Source organism: Oncorhynchus mykiss, chromosome 5 (assembly GCF_057628025.1).
Source record: "Oncorhynchus mykiss isolate SJ-2025 chromosome 5, ASM5762802v1, whole genome shotgun sequence".
Classification (NCBI taxonomy): Eukaryota; Metazoa; Chordata; class Actinopteri; order Salmoniformes; family Salmonidae; genus Oncorhynchus; species Oncorhynchus mykiss.
Window position 1 is genome coordinate 96254821 of NC_143026.1, and position 21929 is coordinate 96276749.

Consider the following 21929-nt stretch of genomic DNA (forward strand, 5'->3'; position numbering starts at 1 on the left):
ATGAGTCTGTAGATGCCAGGACTGTCTTTAGTCAGTAATGTGACAACAGAATTATATTGCATCTCTATGAGTCTGTAGATGCCAGGACTGTCTTTAGTCAGTAATGTGACAGCAGAATTATATTGCATCTCTATGAGTCTGTACATGCCAGGACTGTCTTTAGTCAGTAATGTGACAACAAAATTATATTGCATCTCTATGAGTCTGTAGATGCCAGGACTGTCTTTAGTCAGTAATGTGACAACAGAATTATATTGCATCTCTATGAGTCTGTAGATGCCAGGACTGTCTTTAGTCAGTAATGTGACAACAGAATTATATTGCATCTCTATGAGTCTGTAGATGCCAGGACTGTCTTTAGTCAGTAATGTGACAACAGAATTATATTGCATCTCTATGAGTCTGTAGATGCCAGGACTGTCTTTAGTCAGTAATGTGACAGCAGAATTATATTGCATCTCTATGAGTCTGTACATGCCAGGACTGTCTTCGGTCAGTAATGTGACAACAGAATTATATTGCATCTCTATGAGTCTGTAGATGCCAGGACTGTCTTTAGTCAGTAATGTGACAACAAAATTATATTGCATCTCTATGAGTCTGTAGATGCCAGGACTGTCTTTAGTCAGTAATGTGACAACAGAATTATATTGCATCTCTATGAGTCTGTAGATGCCAGGACTGTCTTTAGTCAGTAATGTGACAACAAAATTATATTGCATCTCTATGAGTCTGTAGATGCCAGGACTGTCTTTAGTCAGTAGCGTGACAACAAAATTATATTGCATCTCTATGAGTCTGTAGATGCCAGGACTGTCTTCGGTCAGTAATGTGACAACAGAATTATATTGCATCTCTATGAGTCTGTAGATGCCAGGACTGTCTTCGGTCAGTAATGTGACAACAGAATTATATTGCATCTCTATGAGTCTGTAGATGCCAGGACTGTCTTCGGTCAGTAATGTGACAACAGAATTATATTGCATCTCTATGAGTCTGTACATGCCAGGACTGTCTTCGGTCAGTAATGTGACAACAGAATTATATTGCATCTCTATGAGTCTGTAGATGCCAGGACTGTCTTCGGTCAGTAATGTGACAACAGAATTATATTGCATCTCTATGAGTCTGTACATGCCAGGACTGTCTTCGGTCAGTAATGTGACAACAGAATTATATTGCATCTCTATGAGTCTGTAGATGCCAGGACTGTCTTCGGTCAGCAATGTGACAACAAAATTATATTGCATCTCTATGAGTCTGTAGATGCCAGGACTGTCTTTAGTCAGTAATGTGACAACAGAATTATATTGCATCTCTATGAGTCTGTCCCCGCCAGGACTGTCTTCGGTCAGTAATGTGACAACAAAATTATATTGCATCTCTGAGTCTGTCCCCTCCAGGACTGTCTTCGGTCAGTAATGTGACAACAGAATTATATTGCATCTCTATGAGTCTGTAGATGCCAGGACTGTCTTTAGTCAGTAATGTGACAACAAAATTATATTGCATCTCTATGAGTCTGTAGATGCCAGGACTGTCTTTAGTCAGTAATGTGACAACAGAATTATATTGCATCTCTATGAGTCTGTAGATGCCAGGACTGTCTTTAGTCAGTAATGTGACAACAAAATTATATTGCATCTCTATGAGTCTGTCCCCGCCAGGACTGTCTTTAGTCAGTAATGTGACAACAAAATTATATTGCATCTCTATGAGTCTGTCCCCGCCAGGACTGTCTTTAGTCAGTAATGTGACAACAAAATTATATTGCATCTCTATGAGTCTGTCCCCGCCAGGACTGTCTTTAGTCAGTAATGTGACAACAGAATTATATTGCATCTCTATGAGTCTGTAGATGCCAGGACTGTCTTTAGTCAGTAGCGTGACAACAGAATTATATTGCATCTCTATGAGTCTGTAGATGCCAGGACTGTCTTCGGTCAGTAATGTGACAACAAAATTATATTGCATCTCTATGAGTCTGTACATGCCAGGACTGTCTTTAGTCAGTAATGTGACAACAGAATTATATTGCATCTCTATGAGTCTGTAGATGCCAGGACTGTCTTCGGTCAGTAATGTGACAACAGAATTATATTGCATCTCTATGAGTCTGTAGATGCCAGGACTGTCTTCGGTCAGTAATGTGACAACAAAATTATATTGCATCTCTATGAGTCTGTCCCCTCCAGGACTGTCTTCGGTCAGTAATGTGACAACAAAATTATATTGCATCTCTATGAGTCTGTCCCCTCCAGGACTGTCTTTAGTCAGTAATGTGACAACAGAATTATATTGCATCTCTATGAGTCTGTAGATGCCAGGACTGTCTTTAGTCAGTAATGTGACAGTTTTCTGAAGGCAAAAAAACGAAAGGAAATTCCCATGAGCACCACAATGCATTTTCCACCCAATGCTCTACTGAGGTTTTGTAGCGTACAGCTTTGACCTACTGCAGTAGTTATGTTGGTCTGTTGTACTTCCAACAATGTGTTGGCAGGTTGCTTAGGATTCAAACCTTCTCAAACAGCCTAATTCATAGTCTTAGTAGAGGTGCCCCAACACTAATGTGAGCTGTACCACACACAAGGTTTTTTAATTGCATTCTTCCCACCCCACACTAAGACATTACCCCATTCCGCTACCTTTTCAATCTTGTTTTTATCATATGCTTTGCTTTTGTACTGACAGCACTATCAGGCTTGATTGATTGAGCTGTTTTGTGTTATAGTAACGTGGTGTATTTCCTTAAACCATTATTTTAATAAGGCATGTCCGGGCTGCATCACAACCGGCCGTGATGTGGAGTCCCACAGGGCGGCGCACCAATGGTCCAGCGTCGTCCGGGTTTGGCCGGTGTAGGCCGTCATTGTAAATAAGAATTTGTTCTTAACTGACTTGCCTAGTTAAATAAAGGTTAAATAAAAATGAAATAATAATAATTTAAAAAAATTATATATTTTTAAATAGAATTGTTTTCATTTTTCATAACATATTTTCTTGGTCAGTAGGTACCCAGCATATCTGTTTCTATTTGTCTGTTTCTTCCTGTTTCTCTCTCTATTTGTCTGTTTCTTCCTGTTTCTCTCTCTATTTGTCTGTTTCTTCCTGTTTCTCTCTCTATTTGCCTGTTTCTCTCTGTTTCTCTAAGTGTCTCCATCTCTCTGCGTTGCATACGCCACCTTGGGCCAGAGAGTTACGGAAACAATGGGAAAAGATCTCCTCGTGGACAGAGAAAATGCCTGAAACCAGCCTTGGTTTGTCCTTCTCTCCATTATGTTTCTCCTTCCTCATCTCTCTTCATAGGTGTGACCACCGTGCTGACCATGACCACTCTTAGCATCAGTGCCCGTAACTCTCTGCCCAAGGTGGCGTATGCCACAGCCATGGACTGGTTCATAGCAGTCTGTTATGCCTTCGTCTTCTCTGCTCTTATCGAGTTCGCTACCGTCAACTACTTTACCAAGAGGAGCTGGGCCTGGGATGGGAAGAAAGCCATGGAGGATACGCGTAAGGTGTGTGTGTATTTGTAGGTGGGTGGATAGGTGTGTGTGTGTGTGTGTGTGGGTGTGTTTATGTTTGTGTGTTGTGGGTGTGTTTATGTTTGTGTGTGTTGTAGGTGTGCTTATGTTTGTGTGTGAGTGTATTGTGAGTGTGTTATGGATGTGTTTATGTGTGTGTGTCTCTGTGTGTGTGTGTGTGTGTGTGTGTGTGTGAGTCAATAGGTACACAGCTCAACCTGCCAGGGTCCAGGCTCTGCCAATCCCCAGGCTCTGGCAGGGTCCAGGCTCTGCCAGGGTCTAGGCTCTGCCAGTCTCCAGGCTCTGCCAGGGTCTAGGCTCTGCCAGTCTCAAGGCTCTGCCAGGGTCCAGGCTCTGCCAATCTCCAGGCTCTGCCAATCTCCAGGCTCTGCCAGGGTCCAGGGTCTGCCAGTCTCCAGGCTCTGCCAGGGTCCAGGCTCTGCCAGTCTCCAAGCTCTGCCAGTCTCCAAGCTCTGCCAGCCTCCAGGCTCTGCGTGGATCCAGGCTATGCCAGCTTCCAGGCTCTGCCAGCCTCCAGGCACTGAGGCAGTCCACTATCTCCTGCTAGCATTTATCCTCCCCTAGCTACTGGCCTTGTCTGTGGGCTGGGCATGCATCCGTTTGTCTGTGGGCTGGGCATGCATCCCTTTGTGTGTGGACTGGGCATGCATCGATTGTCTGTGGGCTGGGTATGTATCGATTGTCTGTGGGCTGGGCATGCATCGATTGTCTGTGGGCTGGGCATGCATCGATTGTGTGTGGACTGGGCATGCATCGATTGTCTGTGGGCTGGGCATGCATCGATTGTGTGTGGGCTGGGCATGCATCGATTGTCTGTGGGCTGGGCATGCATCGATTGTCTGTGGGCTGGGCATGCATCGATTGTCTGTGGGCTGGGCATGCATCGATTGTGTGTGGGCTGGGCATGCATCGATTGTCTGTGGGCTGGGTATGCATCGATTGTCTGTGGGCTGGGCATGCATCGATTGTCTGTGGGTTGGGTATGCATCGATTGTGTGTGGGCTGGGCATGCATCGATTGTCTGTGGGCTGGGCATGCATCGATTGTCTGTGGGCTGGGTATGCATCGATTGTGTGTGGACTGGGCATGCATCGATTGTCTGTGGGCTGGGTATGCATCGATTGTCTGTGGGCTGGGCATGCATCGATTGTCTGTGGGCTGGGTATGTATCGATTGTCTGTGGGCTGGGCATGCATCGATTGTCTGTGGGTTGGGTATGCATCGATTGTCTGTGGGCTGGGCATGCATCGATTGTCTGTGGGCTGGGTATGTATCGATTGTCTGTGGGCTGGGCATGCATCGATTGTCTGTGGGTTGGGTATGCATCGATTGTCTGTGGGCTGGGCATGCATCGATTGTCTGTGGGCTGGGTATGCATCGATTGTCTGTGGGTTGGGTATGCATCGATTGTCTGTGGGCTGGGCATGCATCGATTGTCTGTGGGCTGGGTATGCATCGATTGTCTGTGGGCTGGGCATGCATCGATTGTCTGTGGGCTGGGTATGCATCGATTGTCTGTGGGTTGGGTATGCATCGATTGTGTGTGGGTTGGGCATGCATCGATTGTCTGTGGGCTGGGTATGCATCGATTGTCTGTGGGCTGGGTATGCATCGATTGTCTGTGGGCTGGGTATGCATCGATTGTCTGTGGGTTGGGCATGCATCGATTGTCTGTGGGCTGGGATTGCTCTGTTTGTGTGTGGGCTGGGATTGCTCTGTTTGTCTGTGGGCTGGGATTGCTCTGTTTGTGTGTGGGCTGGGATTGCTCTGTTTGTGTGTGGGCTGGGATTGCTCTGTTTGTGTGTGGGCTGGGATTGCTCTGTTTGTGTGTGGGCTGGGATTGCTCTGTTTGTGTGTTGGTTGATTTCTTCCGTGAAATAAAAAAGTGTTGATCTTTGGAAAGCTGGATTGTTTATTCATGTATATTCAGAAGACTTTTGATACTAGTTACACTGTTATATTGATACCTTAACTAGTTACACTGTTATATTGATACCTTAACTAGTTACACTGTTATATTGATACCTTAACTAGTTACACTGTTATATTGATACCTTAACTAGTTACACTGTTATATTGATACCTTAACTAGTTACACTGTACTATTGATACCTTTACTAGTCACACTGTTATATTGATACCTTAACTAGGTTAAACTGTACCTTTGATACCTTAGTAGTTAAACTGTACTATTGATACCATAACTAGTTAAACTGTACTATTGATATACTGTACTATTGATACCTTAACTAGTTAAACTGTACCTTTGATACCTTAACTAGTTAAACTGTACTATTGATACACTGTACCTTTGATACCTTAACTAGTTAAACTGTACTATTGATACCTTAACTAGTTAAACTGTAGTATTGATACCTTAACTAGTTAAACTGTACAATTGATACACTGTACTATTGAGGTCTGAAAATATTGATGTCATAGCAGTCACTAATTAATTAATTCCCTCGTCAGTCTCATTCTGAACGTTGCATAATTCGTAAATCTGCACAAACCCCGGTCTCAGCAATCACTCCATACCACACACGTTGAGTTTATTATTTAATTACTAACAAGCTAAATGATAACATAAGATACACATACACACATAGTCTAGGACTAGGTTATTGGTTAGAACTTAATACAATGACAACAGGTCCATAGCGGACCGACACAAAATGACACGTGTTACACAAGATGGAGATTTAAAGAGAGAGAGAAAAGCAACACTTGAATATATTTGTAAACTATGCTTAGTTTGGCCCGAACACCTTGCCCCGAACTGCCTCTCTTATGGGTAAGAGGTATTATAATGCATGTATTTACCTGTTGAAAGTCTCTTTTGGGTATCTCTGTTGGGTATCTCTTTTGGGTATCTCTGTTGGGTATCTCTGTTGGGTATCTCTTTTGGGTATCTCTGTTGGGTATCTCTGTTGGGTATCTCTGTTGGGTATCTCTGTTGGGTATCTCTGTTGGGTATCTCTGTTGGGTATCTCTGTTGAGTATCTCTGTTGGGTATCTCTGTTGGGTATCTGCGGTACACACGGTACACACAGACATTCCAGTCCATTTAATGCATGTTACAGTTCTATGGTCGACTCTCCATACGGTACACACAGACCTTCCAGTCCCAAACACTAAAGGAAAAAGGATTAGTCTGCTGCCCTAAAATTTACGATGGGCGTGAGGTGTCATAACCCCCCCACTCTGCGGGACGTAGAGATATCTCTGTAGAGCTGATCCTCACAGGCCCGTCATGACACTATTGATACCTTTACTAGTAATGCTGTACTACTATTGATACTATTGATGCCCTGATTTTGTTTACAGCCAATCATCCTTAACACATTGCTTCCATCGTTTTCACTGAAGCCCCAACGTCAGTCTAGAATGTCTATTCTATTCTTTCTTTACCACTGTTGCTATAGTACTCAGCTTACTAAGGGAAAGTTGTGTTCAGAGCCAAGATGTTTCCTCATTTAAATAGGATTCAATGTTATCAATGTGAATTTAGAATGAAATACTGAAACAATGTTTTCCTTTTGTCCTTCTCCTGACCAGAAAAACCCTACGGCTCTGTCCAAGAAACCTAACAACACCTGTTCAGCTGGGGTCAGCTACACTCCCAACCTGACTAAGGACAATGCCATCTCCACCATCTCTAACAGCGCAGACATCCAGCTGAAACTGGCTGAGGTCAAGACCCCCGACCCCAAAAAGACTTACAACAGCGTCAGCAAGATCGACAAGATGTCCCGTATAGTGTTTCCTGTTCTGTTTGGGACATTCAACCTGGTTTACTGGGCTACGTACCTCAACAGGGAACCAGTGATCAAAGGAGCTGTGAACCCCTATACATAGAAGGAGAAGGCCAGGGAAGTGGCCTTAAACGCCCCCTGTTGCCTATGGAGTGCATTACTTTTGATCAGGGCACATGACGTTAGGGTTAGGTTTAGAGTTAAGGTTAGGGTTAAGGTTAGGGTTAGAGTTAAGGTTAGGGTTAGGTTTAGAGTTAAGGTTAGGGTTAGAGTTAAGGTTAAGGTTAGGGTTAGGTAGGGGCTCTGGTCAAAAGTAGGGCATTTTATTATATTTCTGGAATTTGTGACAGAGGCTCCTGTTTCACCCCATTACACTATACCACTACACTAAACCACTACACTACACCACTACACTATACCACTACACTAAACCACTACACTACACCACTACACTATACCAGTATACCACTACACTAAACCACTACACTACACCACTACACTATACCACTACACTACACCACTACACGATACCTCGACACTCTACCACTACACCACTACACTACACCACTACCACAACACTCTACCACTACACCACTACCCTACTACACCACTACACCATACCACTATACCACTACAGCACTACACCACTACGCCACTACACTACTACACCACTACACCATACCACTACACTACTATACCACTCCACTAACACCACTACACTATACCACTACACTATACCACTATACCATAGCACTACACCACTATACCACTATACCACTATACCAATATACCACTACACCATACCACTACACTCTACCACTACACTATACCACTACACCACTACACTACACCAATACCACTACACTACACCACTACACTATACCACTACACTATACCACTACACTACACCACACCACTACACCACTACACTACACCACTACACCACACCACTACACCACTACACCACTACACCACACCACTACACCACTACACCACTACACTATACCACTACACCACTACACCACTACACTACACCACTACACTATACCACTACACCACTACACCACACCACTACACCACTACACCACACCACTACACCACTACACCACTACACCACACCACTACACCACTACACCACTACACTACACCACTACACCACTACACCACTACACTACACCACTACACTATACCACTACACCACTACACCACACCACTACACCACTACACCACTACACTACACCACTACACTATACCACTACACCACTACACCACACCACTACACCACTACACCACACCACTACACCACTACACCACTACACCACACCACTACACCACTACACCACTACACTACACCACTACACCACTACACCACTACACCACTACACCACTACACTACACCACTACACTATACCACTACACCACTACACCACACCACTACACCACTACACCATACCACTACACCACTACACCATACCACTACACCACTACACCACTACACTACACCACTACACTATACCACTACACCACTACACCACACCACTACACCACTACACCATACCACTACACCACTACACCACTACACTACACCACTACACTATACCACTACACCACTACACTACACCAATACCACTACACTATACCACTACACCACTACACCACTACACCACACCACTACACCACTACACCACTACACTATACCACTACACTACTACACTACACCACTACACTATACCACTACACTACACCACTACACTACTCCACTACACCACTACACTACACCACTACACTATACCACTACACTATACCACTACACTACACTACACCACTACACTATACCACTACACTACACCACTACACTACTACACTACACCAATACACTATAACACTACACTATACCAGTACACCACTACACTACTACACAATACTACTACACTACACCACTACACTACACCACTACACTATACACTACACTATACCACTACACTACACTACACCACTACACTATACCACTACACTACACCACTATACTATACCACTACACCACTACATAATACCACTGCACTACCACACTATACCACTACACTACACCACTATACCAGTACACCACTACACTATACCACTACACTACACTACTACACTATACCACTATACTACTACACTACACTACTACACTACACTATTACACTATACCAGTAAACCACTACACTACACTACTACACTAAACCACTACACTACACCACTATACTATACCACTACACTACTACACCACTACACCATACCACTACACTACTACACTACACTACACTACTACACCACTACACTACACCACTACACTACACCACTAGACTAAACCACTACACTCTACCACTACACTATACCACTACACTACACCACTACACTACACTACTACACTACACTACTACACAACACTACTACACTAAACCACTACACTACACCACTATACTATACCACTACACTATACCACTACACCATACCACTAAACCACTACACTACACTACACTACTACACTACACCACTACACTACACCACTAGACTATACCACTACACTCTACCACTACACTATACCACTATACCACTACACTATACCAGTAAACCACTACACTCTACCACTACACTAGTCCACTACACTAAACCACTACAGACATACTGTTGCATAAACTGGACCCACATACTGCTATCATATCGAACACAATGCCAAGCAATTAATCAATTATTCTACTCATCATGGTTTACTAGGAGAGTTATGCTCTTAATCCCTTATTCTACTCATCATGGTTTACTAGGAGAGTTATGCTCTTAATCCCTTATTCTACTCATCATGGTTTACTAGGAGAGTTATGCTCTTAATCCCTTATTCTACTCATCATGGTTTACTAGGAGTTATGCTCTTAATCCCTTATTCTACTCATCATGGTTTACTAGGAGAGTTATGCTCTTAATCCCTTATTCTACTCATCATGGTTTACTAGGAGAGTTATGCTCTTAATCCTTTATTCTACTCATCATGGTTTACTAGGAGAGTTATGGTCTTAATCCCTTATTCTAATCATCATGGTTTACTAGGAGAGTTATGCTCTTATTGTTTTCATCTCAACACAAACTATAATATGAGAGCTATAATATGGATATAGTCATAGAAATAGAATTTCTAGAAAGGGCTTGGAGCCTCTAACCCTGGCAATTTGACAGGTAAACATATGGGTACTTTCCGTATGTTTGACCTGGTATTGCGATGCAACCCCAATCTACAGATATTATTTCTATGGGAATAGTATTGCCATGTTTGCCTTGACTCTTTCTACGGTATGATAACACAGCTTCTACTTTCTTAAAACAGTCCTTTCTTTTGCTCCTCCATGTTTCTAGAACTCCAGATAGTCATCACTGATGATTAGTTTCTGCCACCAACTCTGCATCCCAAATTGCACCCTATTCCCTATAAAGTGCACTACTTTTGACCAGAAACCAAAGGGCTCTGGGCCCTATAGGGAACAGGGTACCATTTGGAACAGGTAAACTCGACCGGGAACATTTGGCATTTACATCATTTTCTCACACAGGTCCAGATGCTTTCTGTTGCTAAAAGGACAGCGAGGCCAAATGCTATGCAAAATAATGTCTCTACGCTATGCCCACGGTATTAGTACTGTATGAGTACTGTATTAGTACTATATGTCCACTGTAATACTACTATATGACTACTGTATTAGTACTATATGACTACTGTATTAGTACTACTGTATTAGTACTACATGACTACTGTATTAGTACTACATGACTACTGTATTAGTACTATATGACCACTGTATTAGTACTATATGACCACTGTATTAATACTATATGACTACTGTATTAGTACTATATGACTACTGTATTAGTACTATATGACTACTGTATTAGTACTATATGACTACTGTAATACTACTCTGACTACTGTATTAGTACTATATGACTACTGTATTAGTACTATATGACTACTGTATTAATACTCTATGACCACTGTAATACTACTCTGACTACTGTATTAGTACTATATGACTACTGTATTAATACTCTATGACTACTGTAATACTACTCTGACTACTGTATTAGTACTATATGACTACTGTATTCATTTCTTACTACTACTATGAAGCCTGATTTTATCTTTGAAAATCTTGGGTTGCGTTTCACATGGCACTCTTATCTAAATTGTGCACTACTATTGACCAGAGCCCTGTGGACCTTGGTCAAACACAGTGCACTGTATAGCCTAGGGAATAGGTTGCCATTTGGGAAGCACCTTGCTTTGTACAAAATGGGCTGAAAGCTGTTTAAGCTGTGGCCCAAGCACATGGATCTCCACTTAGCTTGTTAGAAGAAGATAATAGCCATGATCAATGTGTTGGCTTCAGATTGATAATTCTTCACGAATGCACTGACATTTCTTGCAATTACTTTTTGAAAAGCCAGCGTTACAATGTTCGTCATCTATTGTTGTCTAACTACATAGCAAATTTTCTGTTGAAAGTTGAAAGAAGAACTGAATTTGAGCTGTGAAGTGATAATTGGCAGCTTTATGCTTGAAGATCAGTCCCTGCAGGATTCCGTACTTCTGCCATCTGAAATTGGACGAAATCATCGCATATGCAAAATGTCAGAAATCAAAATCAATACTTTTTGCCCACAAAATAACACAAAAAATCCCTGTGAAATCCTGAAGGGATTGGTAGATGCTCCGTGAAAGACATCTGTGTATGATATAGCCTGCTGCTTTTAGCCAGGCTCTATTCAATTACTACGGTTAGCTTGGATTTGGATTTGCACAATACTTGTAACTTTCACCAAATTCCCAGGTTTTCCAGAAATCCCGGTTTGGAGGATTCCTGATTCCCTGCTGATTCTAGGAATCTTCCAAATCAAATCAAAAGGTATTTGTCACATGCTCCGTAAACAACAGGTGTAGACTGACAGTGGAATGCTCCGTAAACAACAGGTGTAGACTGACAGTGGAATGCTTCGTAAACAACAGGTGTAGACTGACAGTGGAATGCTCCGTAAACAACAGGTGTAGACTGACAGTGAAATGCTCCGTAAACAACAGGTGTAGACTGACAGTGAAATGCTCCGTAAACAACAGGTGTAGACTGACAGTGGAATGCTCCGTAAACAACAGGTGTAGACTGACAGTGGAATGCTTCGTAAACAACAGGTGTAGACTGACAGTGGAATGCTCCGTAAACAACAGGTGTAGACTGACAGTGGAATCCTCCGTAAACAACAGGTGTAGACTGACAGTGGAATGCTTCGTAAACAACAGGTGTAGACTGACAGTGGAATGCTCCGTAAACAACAGGTGTAGACTGACAGTGGAATGCTTCGTAAACAACAGGTGTAGACTGACAGTGAAATGCTCCGTAAACAACAGGTGTAGACTGACAGTGGAATGCTTCGTAAACAACAGGTGTAGACTGACAGTGGAATGCTCCGTAAACAACAGGTGTAGACTGACAGTGGAATGCTCCGTAAACAACAGGTGTAGACTGACAGTGGAATGCTTCGTAAACAACAGGTGTAGACTGACAGTGGAATGCTCCGTAAACAACAGGTGTAGACTGACAGTGAAATGCTCCGTAAACAACAGGTGTAGACTTACAGTGAAATGCTCCGTAAACAACAGGTGTAGACTGACAGTGGAATGCTCCGTAAACAACAGGTGTAGACTGACAGTGGAATGCTTCGTAAACAACAGGTGTAGACTAACAGTGAAATGCTCCGTAAACAACAGGTGTAGACTTACAGAGAAATGCTCCGTAAACAACAGGTGTAGACTGACAGTGGAATGCTCCGTAAACAACAGGTGTAGACTGACAGTGGAATGCTCCGTAAACAACAGGTGTAGACTGACAGTGGAATGCTTCGTAAACAACAGGTGTAGACTGACAGTGGAATGCTCCGTAAACAACAGGTGTAGACTGACAGTGAAATGCTCCGTAAACAACAGGTGTAGACTTACAGTGAAATGCTCCGTAAACAACAGGTGTAGACTGACAGTGGAATGCTCCGTAAACAACAGGTGTAGACTGACAGTGGAATGCTTCGTAAACAACAGGTGTAGACTAACAGTGAAATGCTCCGTAAACAACAGGTGTAGACTTACAGAGAAATGCTCCGTAAACAACAGGTGTAGACTGACAGTGGAATGCTCCGTAAACAACAGGTGTAGACTTACAGTGAAATGCTCCGTAAACAACAGGTGTAGACTGACAGTGGAATGCTCCGTAAACAACAGGTGTGACTGACAGTGCAATGCTTCGTAAACAACAGGTGTAGACTAACAGTGAAATGCTCCGTAAACAACAGGTGTAGACTTACAGAGAAATGCTCCGTAAACAACAGGTGTAGACTGACAGTGGAATGCTCCGTAAACAACAGGTGTAGACTGACAGTGAAATGCTCCGTAAACAACAGGTGTAGACTGACAGTGGAATGCTCCGTAAACAACAGGTGTAGACTGACAGTGAAATGCTCCGTAAACAACAGGTGTAGACTTACAGTGAAATGCTCCGTAAACAACAGGTGTAGACTGACAGTGGAATGCTCCGTAAACAACAGGTGTAGACTGACAGTGGAATGCTCCGTAAACAACAGGTGTAGACTGACAGTGAAATGCTCCGTAAACAACAGGTGTAGACTGACAGTGAAATGCTCCGTAAACAACAGGTGTAGACTGACAGTGGAATGCTCCGTAAACAACAGGTGTAGACTGACAGTGGAATGCTTCGTAAACAACAGGTGTAGACTGACAGTGGAATGCTCCGTAAACAACAGGTGTAGACTGACAGTGGAATCCTCCGTAAACAACAGGTGTAGACTGACAGTGGAATGCTTCGTAAACAACAGGTGTAGACTGACAGTGGAATGCTCCGTAAACAACAGGTGTAGACTGACAGTGGAATGCTTCGTAAACAACAGGTGTAGACTGACAGTGAAATGCTCCGTAAACAACAGGTGTAGACTGACAGTGGAATGCTTCGTAAACAACAGGTGTAGACTGACAGTGGAATGCTCCGTAAACAACAGGTGTAGACTGACAGTGGAATGCTCCGTAAACAACAGGTGTAGACTGACAGTGGAATGCTTCGTAAACAACAGGTGTAGACTGACAGTGGAATGCTCCGTAAACAACAGGTGTAGACTGACAGTGAAATGCTCCGTAAACAACAGGTGTAGACTTACAGTGAAATGCTCCGTAAACAACAGGTGTAGACTGACAGTGGAATGCTCCGTAAACAACAGGTGTAGACTGACAGTGGAATGCTTCGTAAACAACAGGTGTAGACTAACAGTGAAATGCTCCGTAAACAACAGGTGTAGACTTACAGAGAAATGCTCCGTAAACAACAGGTGTAGACTGACAGTGGAATGCTCCGTAAACAACAGGTGTAGACTGACAGTGGAATGCTCCGTAAACAACAGGTGTAGACTGACAGTGGAATGCTTCGTAAACAACAGGTGTAGACTGACAGTGGAATGCTCCGTAAACAACAGGTGTAGACTGACAGTGAAATGCTCCGTAAACAACAGGTGTAGACTTACAGTGAAATGCTCCGTAAACAACAGGTGTAGACTGACAGTGGAATGCTCCGTAAACAACAGGTGTAGACTGACAGTGGAATGCTTCGTAAACAACAGGTGTAGACTAACAGTGAAATGCTCCGTAAACAACAGGTGTAGACTTACAGAGAAATGCTCCGTAAACAACAGGTGTAGACTGACAGTGGAATGCTCCGTAAACAACAGGTGTAGACTTACAGTGAAATGCTCCGTAAACAACAGGTGTAGACTGACAGTGGAATGCTCCGTAAACAACAGGTGTGACTGACAGTGCAATGCTTCGTAAACAACAGGTGTAGACTAACAGTGAAATGCTCCGTAAACAACAGGTGTAGACTTACAGAGAAATGCTCCGTAAACAACAGGTGTAGACTGACAGTGGAATGCTCCGTAAACAACAGGTGTAGACTGACAGTGAAATGCTCCGTAAACAACAGGTGTAGACTGACAGTGGAATGCTCCGTAAACAACAGGTGTAGACTGACACTGAAATGCTCCGTAAACAACAGGTGTAGACTTACAGTGAAATGCTCCGTAAACAACAGGTGTAGACTGACAGTGGAATGCTCCGTAAACAACAGGTGTAGACTGACAGTGGAATGCTTCGTAAACAACAGGTGTAGACTAACAGTGAAATGCTCTGTAAACAACAGGTGTAGACTTACAGAGAAATGCTCCGTAAACAACAGGTGTAGACTGACAGTGGAATGCTCCGTAAACAACAGGTGTAGACTGACAGTGGAATGCTCCGTAAACAACAGGTGTAGACTGACAGTGGAATGCTTCGTAAACAACAGGTGTAGACTGACAGTGGAATGCTCCGTAAACAACAGGTGTAGACTGACAGTGAAATGCTCCGTAAACAACAGGTGTAGACTTACAGTGAAATGCTCCGTAAACAACAGGTGTAGACTGACAGTGGAATGCTCCGTAAACAACAGGTGTAGACTGACAGTGGAATGCTTCGTAAACAACAGGTGTAGACTAACAGTGAAATGCTCCGTAAACAACAGGTGTAGACTTACAGAGAAATGCTCCGTAAACAACAGGTGTAGACTGACAGTGGAATGCTCCGTAAACAACAGGTGTAGACTTACAGTGAAATGCTCCGTAAACAACAGGTGTAGACTGACAGTGGAATGCTCCGTAAACAACAGGTGTAGACTGACAGTGGAATGCTTCGTAAACAACAGGTGTAGACTAACAGTGAAATGCTCCGTAAACAACAGGTGTAGACTTACAGAGAAATGCTCCGTAAACAACAGGTGTAGACTGACAGTGGAATGCTCCGTAAACAACAGGTGTAGACTGACAGTGAAATGCTCCGTAAACAACAGGTGTAGACTTACAGTGAAATGCTCCGTAAACAACAGGTGTAGACTGACAGTGGAATGCTCCGTAAACAACAGGTGTAGACTGACAGTGGAATGCTTCGTAAACAACAGGTGTAGACTAACAGTGCAATGCTCCGTAAACAACAGGTGTAGACTTACAGTGAAATGCTCCGTAAACAACAGGTGTAGACTGACAGTGGAATGCTCCGTAAACAACAGGTGTAGACTGACAGTGGAATGCTTCGTAAACAACAGGTGTAGACTAACAGTGCAATGCTCCGTAAACAACAGGTGTAGACTTACAGAGAAATGCTCCGTAAACAACAGGTGTAGACTGACAGTGGAATGCTCCGTAAACAACAGGTGTAGACTTACAGTGAAATGCTCCGTAAACAACAGGTGTAGACTGACAGTGGAATGCTCCGTAAACAACAGGTGTAGACTGACAGTGGAATGCTTCGTGAACAACAGGTGTAGACTAACAGTGAAATGCTCCGTAAACAACAGGTGTAGACTTACAGAGAAATGCTCCGTAAACAACAGGTGTAGACTGACAGTGGAATGCTGACTGAAGGGTCCTTTAGAACAATGCAGAGAAAAAATAGAAAAATAATAAATAAAAAATGAGTAACAACTTGGCAGTAAACACTGGGTACCAGTACTGAGTAGATGTACAGGGGTATGAGGTAATAACATGGTTATATACACTGGGTACCAGTACTGAGTAGATGTGCAGGGGTATGAGGTAATAACATGGTTATATACACTGGGTACCAGTACTGAGTAGATGTACAGGGGTATGAGGTAATAACATGGTTATATACACAGGGTACGACGTAATAACATGGTTATATACACAGGGTACCAGTACTGAGTAGATGTGCAGGGGTATGAGGTAATAACATGGTTATATACACAGGGTACCAGTACTGAGTAAATGTACAGAGGTATGAGGTAATAACATGGTTATATACACAGGGTACCAGGTAATAACATGGTTATATACACTGGGTACCAGTACGGAGTCAATGTGCTGAGGTATGTGGTAATAACATGGTTATATACACAGGGTACCAGTACGGAGTAAATGCACAGGGGTTTGAGGTAATAACATGGTTATATACACAGGGTACCAGTACTAAGTCAATGTGCAGGGGTACGAGGTAATAACATGGTTATATACACAGGGTACCAGTACTGAGTCAATGTGCAGGGGTACGAGGTAATAACATGGTTATATACACACTATTTAGCAGTCAACCAGGATTTCTGGAAAATGTAGGAATTTGGTGAAAGCTGAATTTAGCAACCCTAGCTTGGATGAAATGCTACATGCAGACACAGTAACATGGTTATATACACAGGGCACCAGTACTGATGAAATACTACATGCAGACACAGTAACATGGTTATATACACAGGGCACCAGTACTGATGAAATACTACATGCAGACACAGTAACATGGTTATATACACAGGGCACCAGTACTGATGAAATACTACATGCAGACACAGTAACATGGTTATATACACAGGGCACCAGTACTGATGAAATACTACATGCAGACACAGTAACATGGTTATATACACAGGGCACCAGTACTGATGAAATGCTACATGCAGACACAGTAACATGGTTATATACACAGGGCACCAGTACTGATGAAATACTACATGCAGACACAGTAACATGAAGTTACAGTTTAGGTGACTGGAGAGAGACGGCCTCCCAAGTAACACTCTGCTTCCTATATAGTACTCTACGTTTGACCAGAGCGTGGGCTCTATGTAGGGAGTAGGGTGTCCTGGGCCCATACGGCTCTGGTCAATGGTATCGCTCTGTGTAGGGAATAGGGTGTCCTGGGACCATACGGCTCTGATCAAGGGTATTGCTCTGTGTAGGGAATAGGGTGTCCTGGGCCCATTCGGCTCTGGTCAAGGGTATTGCTCTGTACAGGGAATAGGATGTCCTGGGCCCATCCTGCTCTGATCAAGGGTATTGCTCTGTACAGGGAATAGGATGTCCTGGGCCCATCCGGCTCTGATCAAGGGTATTGCTCTGTACAGGGAATAGGATGTCCTGGGCCCATCCGGCTCTGATCAGGGGTATTGCTCTGTACAGGGAATAGGATGTCCTGGGCCCATCCGGCTCTGGTCAAGGGTATTGCTCTGTGCAGGGAATAGGATGTCCTGGGCCCATCCGGCTCTGGTCAAGGGTATTGCTCTGTGCAGGGAATAGAGTGCATTTGGGAAGTACACAGAGAGATTAGTTGAAAAGCTCAACGCCTTGCAGCTCTAACAGAATAGGATGCTTTTTTTTTTTTTTTACATACTGTATTTATGCTCTTTCAGGCTTCTGGAAATTTGTTTTGTTCCTTCCTATGTGCATTGATGATGATGATGATGAAGCAAATCTTCTTAATGAACAAATCGTTTGTATGCTTTTGGAGTCAAAATGTCTCAATCTTTCTCCTCACAGTTTTTAGTTAAGTATCTGTTCTGGAGAAACAGAGTAGTTCTGTAGCTAAATAAAACGGATAAATCTTCTTTTTTCAACCTTTTATTTATTTTTAAATGAATAGGCTGCATTTAAAGGACACAAAGGTGATTTAAAATCATCATTGAATAACCGACATTTTAAAATCCACAGTCTTTCTTGTTAATACGAAACAACTCTTTATCAAAGTGCTTTTAAAGGGTCAAAGAGAGCATGGGAGTATGTTCTGTTTTCTACATCACAACGGCTTCTTACTTCGTGTTCAGAATATGTTCAATTTAAAGCAATTAATTTCGATCAGCTTATTGTTGTCAATGGTCTCCGCGGCTCTCTTGCCGAACCTCTAGCATTCAGAATAGAAAACACACCACAGTATGTGAATAGAGAGAATGGCTTTGGAAATGATCAAAGTTCTACCTATAGTTCAAGAAGAAATCAAGGTTCTAGATGCTATGACCATAGTTCTACTGTTTATACAGGACACCTCAAGTCAAATCATTCTCTATAGTTCTATAGTTCTATACAGGACACCTCAAGTCAAATCATTCTCTGTAGTTCTACTGTTTATACAGGACACCTCAAGTCAAATCATTTTCTATAGTTCTATAGTTCTATACAGGACACCTCAAGTCAAATCATTCTCTGTAGTTCTACTGTTTATACAGGACACCTCAAGTCAAATCATTCTCTATAGTTCTATAGTTCTATACAGGACACCTCAAGTCAAATCATTCTCTGTAGTTCTACTGTTTATACAGGACACCTCAAGACAAATCATTCTCTATAGTTCTACTGTTTATACAGGACACCTCAAGTCAAATCATTCTCTATAGTTCTACTGTTTATACAGGACACCTCAAGACAAATCATTCTCTATAGTTCTATAGTTCTATACAGGACACCTCAAGTCAAATCATTCTCTGTAGTTCTACTGTTTATACAGGACACCTCAAGACAAATCATTCTCTATAGTTCTACTGTTTATACAGGACACCTCAAGTCAAATAATTTTCTATAGTTCTATAGTTCAATACAGGACACCTCAAGTCAAATCATTCTCTATAGTTCTACTGTTTATACAGGACACCTCAAGTCAAGTCATTCTCCAAGAGTAAGAAGCACCTGAATGTAGCATTACGTTTCAAATGATTTCTGTAACAACAGCTGGACCTAAAAGCAGAACTACCCCACCATGCCTGGACCTTAAAGCAGAACTACCCCACCATGTCTGGACCTTAAAGCAGAACTACCCCACCATGTCACCATGTCTGGACCTTAAAGCAGAACTACCCCACCATGTCTAGACCTTAAAGCAGAACTACCCCACTGTGTCTAGACCTTAAAGCAGAACTACCCCACCATGTCTGGACCTTAAAGCAGAACTACCCCACTGTGTCTGGACCTTAAAGCAGAACTACCCCACCGTGTCTGGACCTTAAAGCAGAACTACCCCACTGTGTCTAGACCTTAAAGCAGAACTACCCCACTGTGTCTGGACCTTAAAGCAGAACTACCCCACTGTGTCTAGACCTTAAAGCAGAACTACCCCACCATGTCTGGACCTTAAAGCAGAACTACCCCACTGTGTCTAGACCTTAAAGCAGAACTACCCCACCATGTCACCATGTCTGGACCTTAAAGCAGAACTACCCCACTGTGTCTAGACCTTAAAGCAGAACTACCCCACTGTGTCTGGACCTTAAAGCAGAACTACCCCACCATGTCTGGACCTTAAAGCAGAACTACCCCACCATGTCTAGACCTTAACGCAGAACTACCCCACCGTGTCTAGACCTTAAAGCAGAACTACTCCACCATGTCACCATGTCTGGACCTTAAAGCAGAACTACCCCACTGTGTCTGGACCTTAAAGCAGAACTACCCCACCATGTCTGGACCTTAAAGCAGAACTACCCCACTGTGTCTAGACCTTAAAGCAGAACTACCCCACCATGTCACCATGTCTGGACCTTAAAGCAGAACTACCCCACTGTGTCTAGACCTTAAAGCAGAACTACCCCACCATGTCTAGACCTTAAAGCAGAACTACCCCACCATGTCTGGACCTTAAAGCAGAACTACCCCACTGTGTCTGGAACTTAAAGCAGAACTACCCCACCATGTCTGGACCTTAAAGCAGAACTACCCCACTGTGTCTAGACCTTAAAGCAGAACTACCCCACTGTGTCTGGACCTTAAAGCAGAACTACCCCACCATGTCTGGACCTTAAAGCAGAACTACCCCACTGTGTCTGGAACTTAAAGCGGAACTACCCCACCATGTCTGGACCTTAAAGCAGAACTACCCCACTGTATCTAGACCTTAAAGCAGAACTACCCCACCATGTCTGGACCTTAAAGCAGAACTACCCCACTGTATCTGGAACTTAAAGCGGAACTACCCCACCATGTCTGGACCTTAAAGCAGAACTACCCCACTGTATCTAGACCTTAAAGCAGAACTACCCCACCATGTCTGGACCTTAAAGCAGAACTACCCCACTCTGTCTGGACCTTAAAGCAGAACTACCCCACTGTGTCTGGAACTTAAAGCAGAACTACCCCACCATGTCTAGACCTTAAAGCAGAACTACCCCACTGTGTCTGGACCTTAAAGCAGAACTACCCCACTGTGTCTAGACCTTAAAGCAGAACTACCCCACCATGTCTGGACCTTAAAGCAGAACTACCCCACTGTATCTAGACCTTAAAGCAGAACTACCCCACCATGTCTGGAACTTAAAGCAGAACTACCCCACCATGTCTAGACCTTAAAGCAGAACTACCCCACCATGTCTGGACCTTAAAGCAGAACTACCCCACTGTGTCTAGACCTTAAAGCAGAACTACCCCACCATGTCTGGACCTTAAAGCAGAACTACCCCACCGTGTCTGGACCTTAAAGCAGAACTACCCCACTGTGTCTAGACTTTAAAGCAGAACTACCCCACTGTGTCTGGACCTTAAAGCAGAACTACCCCACCGTGTCTGGACCTTAAAGCAGAACTACCCCACTGTGTCTAGACCTTAAAGCAGAACTACCCCACTGTGTCTAGACCTTAAAGCAGAACTACCCCACTGTGTCTAGACCTTAAAGCAGAACTACCCCACTGTGTCTAGACCTTAAAGCAGAACTACCCCACTGTGTCTAGACCTTAAAGCAGAACTACCCCACTGTGTC

At 43.3% G+C, this 21929-nt stretch overlaps 1 protein-coding gene across 2 annotated transcripts in view; it reads left to right on the forward strand.

Moving 5' to 3' along the window:
* Positions 1–18798, forward strand: part of gabra5 (gamma-aminobutyric acid type A receptor subunit alpha5) — a 169127-nt gene extending 150329 nt beyond the window's left edge. For both annotated transcript variants that reach the window (XM_090236497.1, XM_036978987.2), the window contains exons 9-10: positions 3310–3518; positions 7104–18798. In XM_090236497.1, coding sequence (XP_090092623.1) covers positions 3310–3518; positions 7104–7403 — 509 coding nt within the window. In that variant the 3' untranslated portion in view covers positions 7404–18798. The remainder of the gene's footprint in view (positions 1–3309; positions 3519–7103) is intronic.
* The last annotated feature ends 3131 nt before the right edge of the window (positions 18799–21929 follow it).